General features: G+C 36.5%; 1 protein-coding gene across 6 annotated transcripts in view; it reads right to left on the reverse strand.

The window, feature by feature from the left end:
- The window catches only part of LOC136785863 (serine-rich adhesin for platelets), a 33,871-nt gene that overhangs the window by 14,259 nt on the left and 3,764 nt on the right, over positions 1-15,848 (reverse strand). For 5 of the 6 annotated variants that reach the window (XM_066747182.1, XM_066747181.1, XM_066747184.1 and 2 more), the window contains 3 exons: positions 8,649-10,350; positions 8,409-8,577; positions 7,078-7,284 (listed from right to left, as the gene is read on the reverse strand). In XM_066747182.1, the coding sequence (XP_066603279.1) occupies positions 7,078-7,284; positions 8,409-8,577; positions 8,649-10,350 (2,078 nt within the window). Of the gene's footprint in view, positions 1-7,077; positions 7,285-8,408; positions 8,578-8,648; positions 10,351-12,071; positions 13,539-15,848 lie in introns of those variants that run through there. The other variant, XM_066747183.1, reaches the window with a different exon arrangement.

The following is a 15,848-nucleotide window of genomic DNA, read 5'->3' on the forward strand; positions in this document are numbered from 1 at the left end:
TACAATTCTAAAGGAAAAAATGTTATCCAGCTTTAATATTGGCACTGCATTTCGGACACATGTTTGGGACTTTAAATAGACCTGCAGTGTTTCTTGCAAATTTGGCGATGAGCCTTGAGAGTTTTGCAAAAATTCAACGTTTCTTACACGAACAATGGACTATGGCGTGACACTTGTATAATAGGGACGGATGCAGAATGTGGATTGTACAAGTTATTTACCCATTGGGAAGCGTAAGATTTTCGTGATTCGAAGCACTCGAGGTCTTCTGGACGCTGGATTCCCTCATGTTGACGTAGAAGATGAATAAAAGAGTATCGATAGTGCTCCGTTTGCCAATCGACAAATCTTGATAAGATCCAAAATCACTGGAATATCTTCGTTGAAGAGGAGCACACTGCACTTTTATTCCTTTTTGTAGAGGAAGAGAAATATAGAGAATTGTGTGAGATTATTCAATTTGTCAATGTTGACAAATATTGATAAGATCCAAAATCTCTGTGGAATATCTTCGTTGAAGAGGAGCACACTGCACTTTTACTCCTTCGTGTAGAGAAAGAGAAATATAGAGAATTGTGGGATTGCTCAATTTGTCAATGTGGACAAATGTTGATGAGATCCAAAATCTCTCCTAAAGTGTATAATAGCTTGTCCATGGTGAATTTGGAGGAACACACTGCACTTTGATGAATAAATTTCGCAATTAAGGACCGTCGCACAGCAACATTCTCCAGTTCATATCGTATACCGACACGAAGAAACTTTTCACAGTCTCTCGGCTCCAATTTGCGATTGGCACAATTGTGCACTCTGCAGCAGAGTGGTACCTCTCGATACGAAGAAGGAAGCCAGCAGGTGTGACCTCTACGCAGGCACACGCACCTTTTTCGTTCCGCAGATTTCACTTGTTTTATGCCTCGTAACTTTTCATCATCCGACTATAAATTCGCTAGCCGACAATCCATTAATTTACATTTTGCTAGATTCTTCCTACGATTAACTTTTAATTGTATAAAAACTTTTTAAAAGTTATACGCGCAAAGTTTCCAAAAACGATAAAAGACCCTCTCGTGCATCATTCTTTTACAAATTAGAAATTTCTATTTCACTGACAAATCTAATATTTTCCTCATGCACTTTTTTCGACCGTTTAAATTTTCCAGGAAATGTAAAATATCCTCGCGTTCATCGCTCCTTTTATACAAGTTACAAATGTCTTTTTACTCGCAAGCCTAATATTTTCCTTAGGTATGTATGTTTATACTTTTGAAGATTTCCAGAAATTATAAAAGATCCTCTGGTTCATCGCTCGCTTACAAGTTATATAAATGTCTATTTTACTCGCAGAGTCTAATATTTTCCATTGTACAGTGTACAAATCTATACTGCTATTCACCATCGTATTTAACAGCGTAACTCTAATATTAAGGTCGTATACATGGAATTCTTGAAAGGAAAAACGACGTAATTTCACGTTGGCTAATTGCACATTTGCCTTTTCTATGAAAAATGGAGCCTGGATCGAATTTAACCTGAATGCCTATTGCAATTGGCTTATCATGACAGAGCGGTTTCCTCCAATAGCAATGAAGCATAAAAACAGCGGAGTAAGTAAACGTCTCGCATCGGTTCTTGAGCCCTGTCACTCAATTGGAATGCAAAAAAATAACATTTCTAACCTGCGTGATTAATTCAGGTCATGTTGTATTGTTTTACTTTAATATTTTCCAAATAACCAATTTAACGCGAAATTCTACCTATCTATCATTAGCCACATAAATTTGATTACAATTTTTAAATATTATATAATATATATATTGTGTAAACTAATTCAATATTGCATTTTCCGTGAATATATAGTTATACAATAGCGTGGTTAAATCCACTTAAACTTTAAATTCAGCACTTGCTATATAAATATTTATATAATAGTGATAAATAAATTGCAAACGTTTGAAACTTGAACTCTGTGACAAACTTTTGATAATTTTCAGGAAACGATGGATAAATATTCAAACTTATAAGGCGAGAGGGGTTGGTATATAGAAGAACAGTGAAAAGCTATGGAAAATGTTAATTTCAAAAGGTGACGTCATAGCACGTGGATATCTTTTTTAGAGCAACGTTCAAGTTGCATCGATGAAAAATGGAAATTTCAAGGGTAATCGCGAATTGCGATACCTTATCTGCGTATGCTGGACACTTTTCACGCCTCTTGAGTTTCACGATTTTTACGCACTTTATCGTCTAGTTTGCCTACTTCGACAAAACTTCGCTATATGTATATGTATAAGTGCAGGAAGAGAGACAAGTTCATAGAAACGATATAGGTATCTCCTCTGAATTACCAATGTCTTTTAAACATTATCTATGAGAGTACCCATATATTCACGAATGAAAGAAGAAATTTTTTCTCACGTAATAACGCTCCACTAATTTCTACGTTACTATTAATTATTCATTCTTACATTAAATTTGGATAATGCGAAAAATTGCTTCTAAGTAGAAACTAAATTATTTTTCTCTCATTCAATTATAGTACTTTATATCTTGAACATATTTACAGTTATATATTTCACTGGTTTGATCATTGAAAATCGCTAATAGAAGATAATTTTATCAGAGAGATCCTGATAAACGAATTAATTAGCAATTATTAAATTAACATTTTAAAGAATCTCAAATATAACTCTGATTACCTTTGCTATTTTCTTGTGCTTTTTTCTATTTTATATATCTTTTTTTGTTTTGAGTATATAGGAGGTTTCTAATAAAAGTTTGTTTTATTGGATGAAACTACTCGATCGGCTCGTTATAACGAGAGTGTTAGTAATGATGATTCTCGTGTCGATTTTCGCGCTTTTGACGATTTTCACGCACGTATGGATGCTTTTTTAGAGGTTCGAGATCGCAAGAATTATCGGACTGTCTAGCTGGCCTGTTCGAAGCGTAAGTCAGCTGGTAGAAATCCTCACCCGTGTCCTCCTCATCGGGCATTCGCAATTCCTTCACTCGCTTTATTAGTGCGCTAGAACACAAAATACTAACGTTCAGTTCATCTCAATATCCGAGACTTTTTGACAAAATACTTCTTCTTTTCTTTCAAACTTTCAAAACTGACAAAAGTTTTGCAATTATTTTCCAAAGGCAGGTAAAAATCTGAGCAAGATGAAACTAGGAATCTCTCGAGTTTCTCGTTGATATTAAACATTTTCGCGAGGGCTATTTTTCATGTATATGAGTACAATTGTTGAACTCAAGCACTAGACTTTTTTCAGTAAAATTCTCGTATAAAAAAGTTCATCAAAAGACAATTCGAAATCTCAATAAAAGAGTTCCGTTTCTTATTGACATTACGTTAACAGAGAAAATTTGTCCTTCTGTACGAACAATTGTTAAAATTAAATACCGCTTTCTGGAGCAAAATTCAGAAGAAAATAAACTACTCTGGCAGAAGTGCGAACCAAGAAATTCTCGTGTATCTTATCGATATTAATGATTACACCGATATCTTTTATGCCTACGTACATCCATTAAAACTAGACACTATTTTTCAGAGTAAAAACTCTAATATATATAAAACAAGAGGAAAAAACAGTAATGTCTGGACAGAGCAAGTAATTAAAAAAACCGAGATTGGTTTCCAGATGAGCATAGTAAAAAAAGGCACTAAATACTCCTGAAAATAAATCTAAGCACTCTTTTCAGTAGAAAAACTCTATAATATCCCAATAAAGTTGACAATGTATTTATGATGATAAAAAACACTAAATATTCCTCAAAACCAACAAGCAATGACTTTCCTCCACTTAACTCGTACACATGCTGTCAACAGTATCCTCAACAAGCATATTCGTGAAACGTTAAATGAAAACTAAGCTAATCTGACTAAATTCTTTCACGAACCTTTAATCATTTCCTACACTAAACCATATTTATCCGATTCACCTCAACTCTCGCTATAAACAACTCTCAAAAGTATTTATACATATATGTATAAAAAAAAAATGATTTACAATTGCTTTGGACGAAAGTTTGCATAAATCTAGTGATAATCCGATTGGGCAAAATTGGAAATTAATGGAGTGTTGAAAATATCGAGGAGAAAACGTCGAGTACCGGTGCACCGGGTATGGAAGCGCGTTGGCTACTGGCGCTGGCTTGCCTGAGCTGAGCGAACAAAACGAACTGCGAAGTGCGAAGCTTAGGCGACTGGCGAATGGTGGGTGAGCGGCGTGATCGCGAGCAACTCGGTGTTGGCTGGGAGAAGCAGCAAGCAGCTGCGCCAGAACCGCCAGAAACGCCGGAACGAGCCGACGAGCCTGTCTTTGCAGTCTTTGCCCCCTGTGCACGTGGATCGTTGGATGGTGGATGGATAAGAGAGAAAGGGAGAGAAACACACACACAGGGGCGTAGAGTAGGGATACACCCATACCCATATCCATATAATGGGCTTGATGCACGAAGCCACGCAGGATTCTCTTTATATGTACATATATATATACATACATGCTCACAGCTCGGATCGAAACTTTTGCCACTCGGAAAAATCAATTCCTCGTCCCTTTGAAAAACTTCCTTTCTCGGCCATTCAATCAGGAAATTCCCTATATACGCCAACTATTATACTAACTTTTTATAAACATTTAGGCCGATGGAAATAGATAAACCCTTATAAGTATTGACCGACCTGCTTACGTCATTTCACTATAGTCGGAACAAACCAATTGTCACGCGAGGTTCTCCTTAAATTTCTATCCTAGAGAGAGAGAGAGAGAAGGTGTAAGAAAGTCGATACTCCATGTTGCATTTACGTCGTACCACAGATTCGCTATTTCAGTATTTTGTCAAAAAATAATTTAAACAATTTCGCAAGATACACTTGATAATTGACGTAACAGTGTAATATGAGTATATGATTGAATTGTACTGAAACTATTTTACATTTATGAAAGTATAATAATAATAATTCTAAATGATGAGGAATTAAAGAAAAATAATTCTTTCGTCTATATATATAATACATGTCCTATCGTGTACGGTGTGTAATCTTCGAGTACAATAAAGGAAGCAGCGAAAAATGCAGATACTGGTGGAAGGATAAGCTGTCGATGTGTAAGAGGGGAGAGGGAATCACATACATGGAAAGTGCATTGAAACACCACGTGCTTTTGTACGTCATGCACGATGAGCATAAGGTGAATGGATGTCTATTTCCTTTGCCTCAGTTTCAAAACAAAGGAATCCCATCATTCATGCTTAATTAATAAAGATTTTCCTTCTTTACACCCTCGGTAGCGTCCGTTCCTCGACAAATCGCAAATATTTGCAAAAATAAAATTACGTAATAATTCAATTTTTACATCCTCGTAAGCGATAAAATTTGTCCAAAAGAGAATTTAATTGATAACTGTGTTTCGTAAAGATGTGCTCCTGCTGAATCGCCTGAAATTTTATTACGTAATGCAAAAGCAGCTTCGTAAGTCTATTCATTCTACTCGCATCGACTAACACTGAGGCACTGGATAGTGGATACTGAGTAGAGAGGAGGCTTTGTTTGTGTATGTTTTATGGGGCTTGCTGAATATATACGCGTGTGTAGGTCATGAATAACCGAATAAACTCGACAACGCGCCGACCAGCCAGACTGGCAGGCAGGCTGGCTGGCAGCAGGACTACCAAGTATACATACCAGAGTATAGTGTATACCACACTACTAGTTTATCGTGGTAGAGGTAGAGAGTGGAGAGACAAAATCGCTATGACTCACCAGTAAAGATCGTTTGGAAACAGTGAATACGGTACATTCAACTTTTAATCCTATATTTCTGCTTACTAGTCGCAACACAAGCTTTGAATCATAATAAATTATAAAAACTATAAAATCTAATTATCAATAAAAATGCTATTCAATCTTACTATTTAATACTATTAACAAAACTTTCCTTGAATATACTACGCGTATAAAGAAAGAATATCGTTAAAGCGTGCAGGCAAAGTGGTAAATAGCGAATTTTTATTTTATTCAACTCGTGTGTAATGGTTTTCGTTATGATGAAAGAGGTAGTCTTGCAATTTTTTGGGACTTTCGCAATATACAGGGTGTTCAGTTTAGAACTTTCAATTTGAGTAGAAATGGGTTTGGAAAAATAGGTTTCGAGTAAATGCATTTTATGGTTTAGAAAGAGGCATCGATGGGTATCATTGGTTTCACTTTGTGAAAGGTCATTTAAACTTTACATGATAGTCATGTCGATTTTTTTTAAATGCAACACCATTTATATTTTAGTTTATTTTTGTAGCTGATCTCAAGAGCTTTCTAAAATATTTTTTTGAATATATCAATTTATCCAGTCGTTTACGAGAGTTTTCCTTATGGAGTTGCATAAAGCTGTGAGTTTGGCTTAATTAGTATGCGTGACCGCTACATGCACACACGCATAGTCTCTCATCTATCTTTAACTACGAATCAAAATATTTTGTAAATAATTAGGTGAAGTGATAAATTCAACGGAGTTTTGGAAATATTTTAAAGTCAGTTACAAAAATATGTAAAATATATAGGGTATTCCAAGTAAAAAAGTCAAGTTCATTTTCATGTGAACTTCAAATGACCTTTCAAGGTCAAACTAATCGTACCATCAAATGTCCCTCTCCAGAATCATACAACCTTTGTTTGAAACATTTTTTTCAGAATCCATTTGTTTCAACAATAATCAGTCTGACAGTTTTAAACTAAACACTTTGCATGTATTTTTATAAAGTTTTGATAATATTTAATTTCTTGCTTGTTAAGTACTTGATTTTACATGCAATTAATACATGTTGAGTAAAATAACACGACTAACAAGTCCTATTATTTGGAAAAGCTTTATATTTTATGAATAGCAGAACGATTATAATCTAAACTAATTAAGTGAATAATTAACATGATGATATTAAATTTTTGTTGTAACTGTTATTTATACAAGGGATAGTTGTAATAGCGAAAAGAAATCATAATAACTTGAAAGAAGAAACTAATATTTACATAGGTATTAGTAACTGAAGCCATGCAGAATATTTCATGATACATACCCAGACTCGGTCGGAGTGAGACCGTTGTTGTTATTATTATTGTTGAATATTGCGTTGTTGATGTTATTATTATTGGTATTTGCATTGTGTTGAGGCTGAGTACCTAGTAAGGATGTCCATTGCCTCATAACTTCTTCTCCCTGAGCTTCTAATTCTGAGATTATAGTAGCATCATCTAATTCGTGCAATGCTGGATTTGAATCAATTCTGAAAATCATTAATTTTCTTAAAATCTTCAACTATGTGTAAAATACAGTTAAATATACCAGGTCTGATATTAATTAATGTTAACTCAAAAATCATTAATATGAAAGAGGCTTCCAAATAATATCTAAAAAAATGATTAACTTCTGATAACTTTTTAATCAAGGGATACAGCTTAAAATGATACTGCAATTTGTTACTAAGGTATTATCTACGATTTTTTGATTAGTGAGATATTATTTTTAAAGGTTTCTTCTAAAAGTGGAATATAGAATCCATATTTATTAATTGTAGAGTTACCATTATCATATTTAATCTATTTTTTAATTTAATGGTTTTAACAGTTTATTATCTTTGAAATTTTATCGAATTAAATAAAATATGATAATACTAGATTCTATATACAGTATCGGTCAGTTAACGTGTGTATCTGAAAAATTTTGTAGTACTTAAATTTTTAACTATTCTTTTTAACAGTGTTTATTGATTTCCAGAGAATACATAATAGTACATTTAGGTTTAGTTAAAAGTGGATAAACGAAAGAGATTTGAAAGTTACATTAATTTATTTTTTATGGAATTTGTTTTTTAATTTGTAGCCTCGTAGCTTTTTTCAAACTTTGTATTTTATCTACTCGTTTACGAGATGCTTCGATTTAAAATTACTTAGAAGAGAGGACTTGGTTAAAGTAGTTACGTAATCACTACAGATACACATATATGGTCGCTCGCCTAAGTATACTCTCAAATCGAAATATCTAGTGAAAAAGTTAATGAAATGAAAAAATAAAAACTTGGCTTTGGAAAACTATTAATACAAGTTACAAGAATATACAACAAAAAATGGAGGGATTCGTTAGAAAAAGGATTTTGACCTTCGAATCTCCTACACACCTCTATTTTAATCTAAATCTATCCTTATTATTATACGTCCCCTTGAAAGCCAATAAACACTAATTGAAAAGAATGTTAAAAATTAAATCTTTGACAAAACCTTTTAGGCTAACGTCTTAACTGACTTACCTTTCTTATTAAAATAACATAAAATATCTTTTACATGTCACCGTTAGAGAAAACTTCTATATATTAAAAGCTCTATCACACTGCCTCATGTTATTCGTGATTACCTTTGAGTACGAGAATCTTCGTAAGAGCTAGCATCGCTTCGATCAAAATCTAACATTAAATCATCGGAGGCAATCGATTCACAAGGCGACAAAGTATCCACACTACCAGCTCGACTCATTCTTCTGCCATGGAACGGACTATTTTCCACGCTCCTTACATGATTCAAACCTGTACAATAAATCATTCGTTAATTTTTACAAAGACATAAAGGAAGTATAGAAAACTTATAGACAACTTACTCCTTTTAGAAAGAGTTTGAATCAACGTGCGACTACTCTCCATATTTTGACTGGTTAATATGGATTTGGATTCACGACTCCCCCTATCATTGAAGACCAATCCTGGTTGATCCGCAATTTCATCGTCAAAATACTCGCGTCCCTCGGACAAACTCAAAGAGTTTGAAGCATTGGTAGGGGTTCCTGGACTGTCGTCATCAGCGATATTATCCAAAGGTGCTTCGACGATGCACTCCTTCCTCGAATGTTTCTCAATGGATTGAGTAATACTGGCTGTAGGACTGTCGAAAAGGCTATCCACTGGCGACGTCTCATCGTCGATAAGCGTGGTGGAGGTAGCTGCAACTGCGGCGAAGGCGGGATCTTCAATAGTGAGAAGTACAGAACGCAGAGTACTTTTTGGCAAAGTTCCGCTCTTGGCCACTTCAGAAATCGCTTTTAAGTGCTGTGAAGGGTGCTGATTACTGCTAACAGTGGTGATGCGTTGGCACTCGTCGCTGGATTCGCAGCTCAGTGAATAATCATCCGCCATAGCTTCGCCATGACCATATTCAGGGTCATCGCAGCTCATCAGGCTGAAGTTGGATTTCATGGGAGGGATCTTTTCGGAATGTGATCTGTCCTTGTAAACTTTCTCCTCGCCAAGACCCTCGTCGTAGCCTTCGGAAGAGGTGGTGGACATGGAGGTGGTCGATTCTGTATACCTATTGTCCTTATTGACGATTCTCTGATACTGCAACGTCCTCTCGCGTACCAGTCCTGTATTTATCACTGGATAAGGACAAGTTTTGGGTAATCTAATCACAGATATCTCCGTTACGGTACCATCCTCCTCCCTAACGTCCCTTACGTCAAAATTTTTACCATTCACAACCATCTTGAGATTTCTAGGTCTACCGTGGTTCCTTCTAAGGCCAGACGCGCCATCTACATAATCTAAATCCGAAGGCCCATGATAGCTACCAAGGCCAGAGTCCTCCGTGCTGGAACCTTCCTTCGAACTGGTGCATCCTCTCGTATTCGACGATATCTTTCTACTCTGATTGGCTGCTGTTTTCGCTACTTTAGGAATCGAATCGTTCATCCTCACTGCAAATTGTGGCAATGGCAAATGACTGGTGTGCAGCGTGTATCTACCGATGGACTCTGGAATGCTAGAGACTCTTTTGTTCGGGTCATTGGTGGATGAGTGATTATTGTTGTAGGACGGTGAGCCGTTGATCGGTGATGCTCGTTGCTTCGACGAGGGTGGAGTACCATAAGCCTGACTCATTCTACTAGAATGCTTCCTCGCGTCTGAGTAGTTGTCTACCGAGACTGGCTGCTGCTGCAGAACCTCCTGATTGTAGTGAGCAACGTGAGGATTCGTGTAGACGTCTCCCACTTTGTTCGTGTATTTAGCCTGTGGTTGACGAAATCCAAATCTGGTGGTTCTCACTGCAGCACCGTTGCCCCCTTTCTTAGGCGGGGTCAACCTCGGCGTTGATCTGCCCGACGAGGAGCCCTGCGTCATTCGATGCGCCATATCCTCGTCGTGCCTCCGACTCTGCTCGGGTCCAGCTGATTTCGATCGTGGATGCAGCAGTCCCGCCTCGTACGTGTGGCTTGCTATGGGCATCGGTATCCCGGAGGTGGGCCTTCTACGGAAGCCGAACGACATCGCCGTACCTCGAGTCTGCGCTCCAAATTTACTCGTCTTATCCTGCAAAAACAATATTCATTAGCAAATCTCTCTTTAACACTTTTTATTCATTCACCTTTCTCCATTTTTTTTTTTTTTTTTTTTTTTTTTTTTGGTACATATAAATACTTTGAAAGAATTTCTAGATTATATTATTTTCTAATTAAAGCAATAAGAAAGTTAAATGTAGAATTTAGCGTGATTTTAGCAATAATTTTCTTATCGTTGAATTAGCAGCGAGGCATGCATAACGGTACACCGCCATTTTCGTGATATCGTGAAATGTCGACTCGAATTTAACCTTGAACCTTTGGACAACAGGTATAATAAACTATATGCGGCGAAAGGGCTAACGGGGGATTCTGAAAGTAATTCGTTAAGTACGATAGCGTGTCAAGTGATGTATATATATAGGTATTTCAAAGGTGTGCCGTTTGCGAACCTCGCAGTCTCTTATTTTTACAATTTCCTATCCGGTAAAACGTTTAATTCAAATACGGATGTGAAGAAGCTGACGGTAACTATATTACAGAATTAATAGAGTAGCTATATATAGATAGAAATTCTTCCGCGTGCGATACTTTATATTATTCCCTCAATGATCTGCCGGTAAGTTTCAAAAAGAAAATTTCAATGCTATTATCCAATAGAAAATCTTAAGGTGTGTACAAATGTGCGACGAAACAATGAAATGTCACCGTCACGTGTTGAGTTTTTTATTATAATTATCTTACGGAGTAGTACGATCCATTGTTTTGTTGCATGTGTGTGTGCTCACATTTAGACTCGATTATCAAAAGGATGCAAGTGTCATTTATGAGCTGCGCTTTTTCGTAAAAATCTGAGGTTTTTTCTTTAATATTCTATAATATAATCAACATGTCTTGTATGCTGAGAGATAAGTATTTTGACCTGTTAACCGAGCGGAACGTATAAATACGTCAAATCTGAACAATGTGAGATAAGGGTGGGACATATGAATACGTCCTTGAAATATATGTTGCACCCTGGAACGAGCAGGAATAATATGAATTTACGTCCTCTGAGCGTGACATACTGACAAGTCTTAGTGAAAGAGTTCGTACCCGTTATATGCTGCGTAATTAAAAAGAGAACTCCCTGGTTAACAGGTTAATTTGAAGAAATATATTCCTCTTAATATGTCCATTGAGATACGTATTCAATTTTGATACCGATTTACTTGATAAGTTTAATTCAACAAATTAAATTCGACTGAATTGACACAATTTATTCGTTGATTCACCGAGCTATTTATCAAAACTAAATACATATCTGAATGGACATATATTTGCATAAATATTTATTTGTTTTAAAAACTATTTTCTTTTCTCAGCGCACAGGAGGAAAAATGATAAAATTAAAGAAAAAACATAAAAGAGATAATTTAGAGTTCTGACAATGAGATTCAGTTACGGCCGTTAGGTCTACGATTAACGATAGAACTGATTTGTTGTTGCACCCGATGACGCAACGTATTAGCGCATTAACACATTTGCTAAGTTTCTCATAAGTTCGAGGTCGCCAGTGGTAAATGTTGGATGAACGATATAGCGAAGCGGGCTTAGGCTAGAAATATCTTTGAAAAGCGAAAGAAAAGAGTGCTCGGAGAACGAGTGAATCCGAGATGAAAATATGGGGATGTCTTGGGGAGACAGAGGCAGGCCCCCTTCGTTATCCAACTTAAAATGAACCTGTAGCTTATACAGCCATAGTAGCCTTACCACTACACCTTCTCCTTCACTTCTTCCCTTTTCGTTCTCCAGAATATCCTCCTCGTACCTCGAAGCTCCATAACGTCGATATTCCATCCTGCCAATTTGTCTCTCAAGCTTAATCGAGAAAAGAAGCAGGATTCACAGTTGATCGATGGACAACGATTTTGTCAATTTGCGTCTTTATCTTAATCGAAAAAGAGAACCAACAACCACGGTTGTCTGATGAATGAGGGATGATAATTTTACACCGGTAAGTTTCTTGCTCCAATATGCAAGCTTGCAACAGCTATTTCTCTGAGTGACATGGTAAATTAAGGGCTACCCGGAGCACCGAATCAACAACGTTTCTTCTCCTTTCAAGGTTAAACCTCATTCTTCCAATTTCTTCATATCGATCTCCGAGTTTTCTCCATCGAGATAACTTTATTACAATCAAAAACTACAGAATATATTACTCTCGATTAAAAAAAAAAAACAATTCACGATTAATAAATCCCTGGATCCACTGCGTTAGCTTGAAACATAATTCAAGTAGTAAATCAAGCGAAATGATAAGGTTTAGCGAAGGTTTATCATATATCAACTTAGTCCTGCACTATTTCGTGATATAAACTCTGCTGATAAGTCTCGTTCCGGCTTTTATCAAGATCATGTGAATTCTTTCCAAAATTATAATGAAGTTTTCCACACAGAATGCCTCCCGGAAATTATTTCCAATATTCCTCGGTCCACTTTGGTGTCGATGATTTCGAATGGGAAGCCCAGACAAGGAAACTCGGTCACACTGACTGCAATAATTTTAGTTTTGACTCCTGGCAAGCACAACTCGACTCTCCTAGTAGACGATGAGCTGGTAGCACCGGATGAAAGACCACATTGGCTCAGCAATTATCGCTGTTTCTTCAGCTACGTCGATCGTTTTGTAACATAAACTCCTCTGAGAAGTGTCCTTCTGGCTTTTATCAGGATCATCAGAATTCTTTCTAAAATGATAAATCCTTTTTCCAGGATCTTTCAGAAAAGTCCAGCGTGCAGCCAAGGAAACTCGATCTCTCACGATTCGAATGGAGAATCTAGCCAAAGAGACTCGGTCTCTCACACAAGGTGCGCGATTATTTTGGTTCTAACTTTCAGGAGACAGAATTGTCTGGTTAAATGAGGAGGCGGTGGTAGCACCGGACAGAATATCACATAGAGAGCCAGGGATTATTAGTAGCTGTTGGACTACGTCACTTTGCGTTCTATCCAAGAAAAGAGCAGATTCTCCTCTTCCTAGACGAGGAGGCGGTGCTACCAGCGGACAGAAGAGGAGCACATATATCGAGCCAGCGATTATTAGCGGCTGTTAGGCTACGTCACTTTGCGTTCTGTCTAAGAAAAGTGGAGAGTGGCGTCGTGGCGCCTTACGACTATGTCTCTCTCTCTCTAATTCGGATTACGCACTTCCAGAGCCGCCACTGCCACCATCTCCTCTTCTTCCTCCTCCTCCTTCTACTCCTCCACCTCTTTACCACTGATTTTCTTCCTGCTCTTTCACGAAGAACAAGCAGAATCGATCGGGTTTTCTACGCCGGCGCGGCGCCGTCGCGACGCCAGCACTGCCTACCCACCAATATTTTCACTAACCATCGCTTTATCCATCGTTTAATGTACTTCTCTGAGTGAGAACCACAGCTTCTTCTTTACCTACCGAATTTTTCTTATCGATCTTCTCACGTCCAAATGTCATGTACAGGGTGTGTCAGTGATATATGTTAAATGTTTGAGGGGTTACAGGGTGGCTAATAACTTGAAGCAGCTCTCGTTTGAACCGTTATTGGTCGTTGAGTTAAGAAATATTTTTAGGAACATTTTAATTTTTACTAGGCTTTCGAGAGAAATTACTTATTTACTCATTGGAGTTCTCATATTCACATTTTTCTACAGCAAAATATATCATATATGTATATATAGTTCTGAATTACGCATTGTTGCACGTTACTCTTTACAAATCTTAAGATATTCTTATTCTTATTTTTATTTTTATTCTTATCGTTCGTTCATCGTACACGTGATCGTTTCACACTCTTTGGATATAAGAATCGTGGCTGCTATACAAATTGTGTTTTCCACCAATTCTCACACACACACATGCACAGAAACCACCCTGCACATGTATACACACTTTGGCGCCACTTACAAGTCTGGAGGCCACACTCAAAATGCATTCATCGTTACGTCCAATCCAACTAAGTATAAATAACGTGTATATAGATGATGCTATTTATTACAAATAAGTTTAATTTAACCTTAAAGTTCAGCACACGTTTACTTTGTTAATGATTTTCGTAATTATAAATGAGTAAAAAACATATATAGAAAACATTATTAAATATTCCATTTTGATCGTCTAACTACCACAGTAAAGATATTTGAGCTCGAATTTTATTATCTACTTGATTTTACTATGGAACCTCTCAAACTGACATTACACTCGTGTGAATAATACGACGCTGTTTGAGAGACCGGTTAAAACTTATTATTGTGCAATAAATTAGAATCGGTCTTCGAGAATAATGCCATAATATGGACACACGTTTTCGGATTTGACTTTGTGTATATATAACGTCGATACAAAGAGTCACCTAAATACATAATATAATATTTAATTACGTCGTTATTCGGGTTTTACTAAAAGGTATTGATTGGAACAAATAATTCTCCATATGATTTTATGAGTCTGAGTAGAGAATTAGACTGTTGAGACATCACGTAGTTCTGAAGAACGAAAAGCAAGAAGCTTTAAAGCGTATAATAATATACAGCACGTTACAACGTTGATGCGTTCGAGTGTAACCACGTGACGTGATAAATCAGACTGACGTCTCTCTCTCTCTCTCTCTCTCTCTCTCTAATAAGAACTATGAATGAAGAAACGAAAATAAAACTACTACAGTGTCAAGAATAAAAGATCTCGAAGACATTTGTTTCCTGGGAAATCTCTCCTACGCTTCTGGTTACAGAAGACTGAGACTTGATATGTTCCGAAGCATCCTAATACCAAGGAGCGAGTAGCGGTTTCACCGTTATTACAATATACAGAGTGGCGCATCGAAAAGGTACAACAGAAGAATTTTCATGCAAGAAACAGAAACATTTCTTAGAAATTACATGGTACGCGTTAATTTATGATTTAAACGAGTGATAAAGTAACGATACATAGCAAATATTCCAAGTGGAGCAATAACGTGCAACTTACAAACGTTATCTGGAATTTTGTATAGCTTTTTCTTGAAGCTTATCTCAAGAGTCTTCCAAAATACAATATTTATTTATTGTTTTGTTCAGTCGTTTACGAAATATTTTCCTTGGAATTTATATAAGGAAATAAAAATTATACGTATTTATGTGTAGCATCCGCACACCTACTCTAGCAAAAACTTTGCCTATGTGGAATTTCAAATCGACATTCTAGCGAACGATTGAATGAAATGATAAATTAATGTAATATTTTGGAAAGATCTTAAGATAAACTGCAGTAATATACAATACAAAGTGTAGAAGGGTGTCCATATAAAAACACTCAACTATGTTACCTTTTCTGTGCACTGAGAAAAGGACTCGTTCATTCAAATAAATATTACTGTGAATACATCCATTGGAATATGTGCTTGGTCTAAACGAATATTCATTTAATTGTTATTAATGAGCTTAATTAAATCAATTAAATTTCTTTATTCGGTTCCATCAGTTATTTAATACATCTGAATGGACGTGTTCAGGCAATATTGTTTAAAATTATTT

The sequence above is a fragment of the Prorops nasuta genome, unplaced genomic scaffold, assembly GCF_024137725.1.
Source record: "Prorops nasuta isolate Cenicafe-Biocafe unplaced genomic scaffold, Cenicafe_Pnas_1.2 PNAS00003, whole genome shotgun sequence".
In the NCBI taxonomy this organism is placed as follows: domain Eukaryota; kingdom Metazoa; phylum Arthropoda; class Insecta; order Hymenoptera; family Bethylidae; genus Prorops; species Prorops nasuta.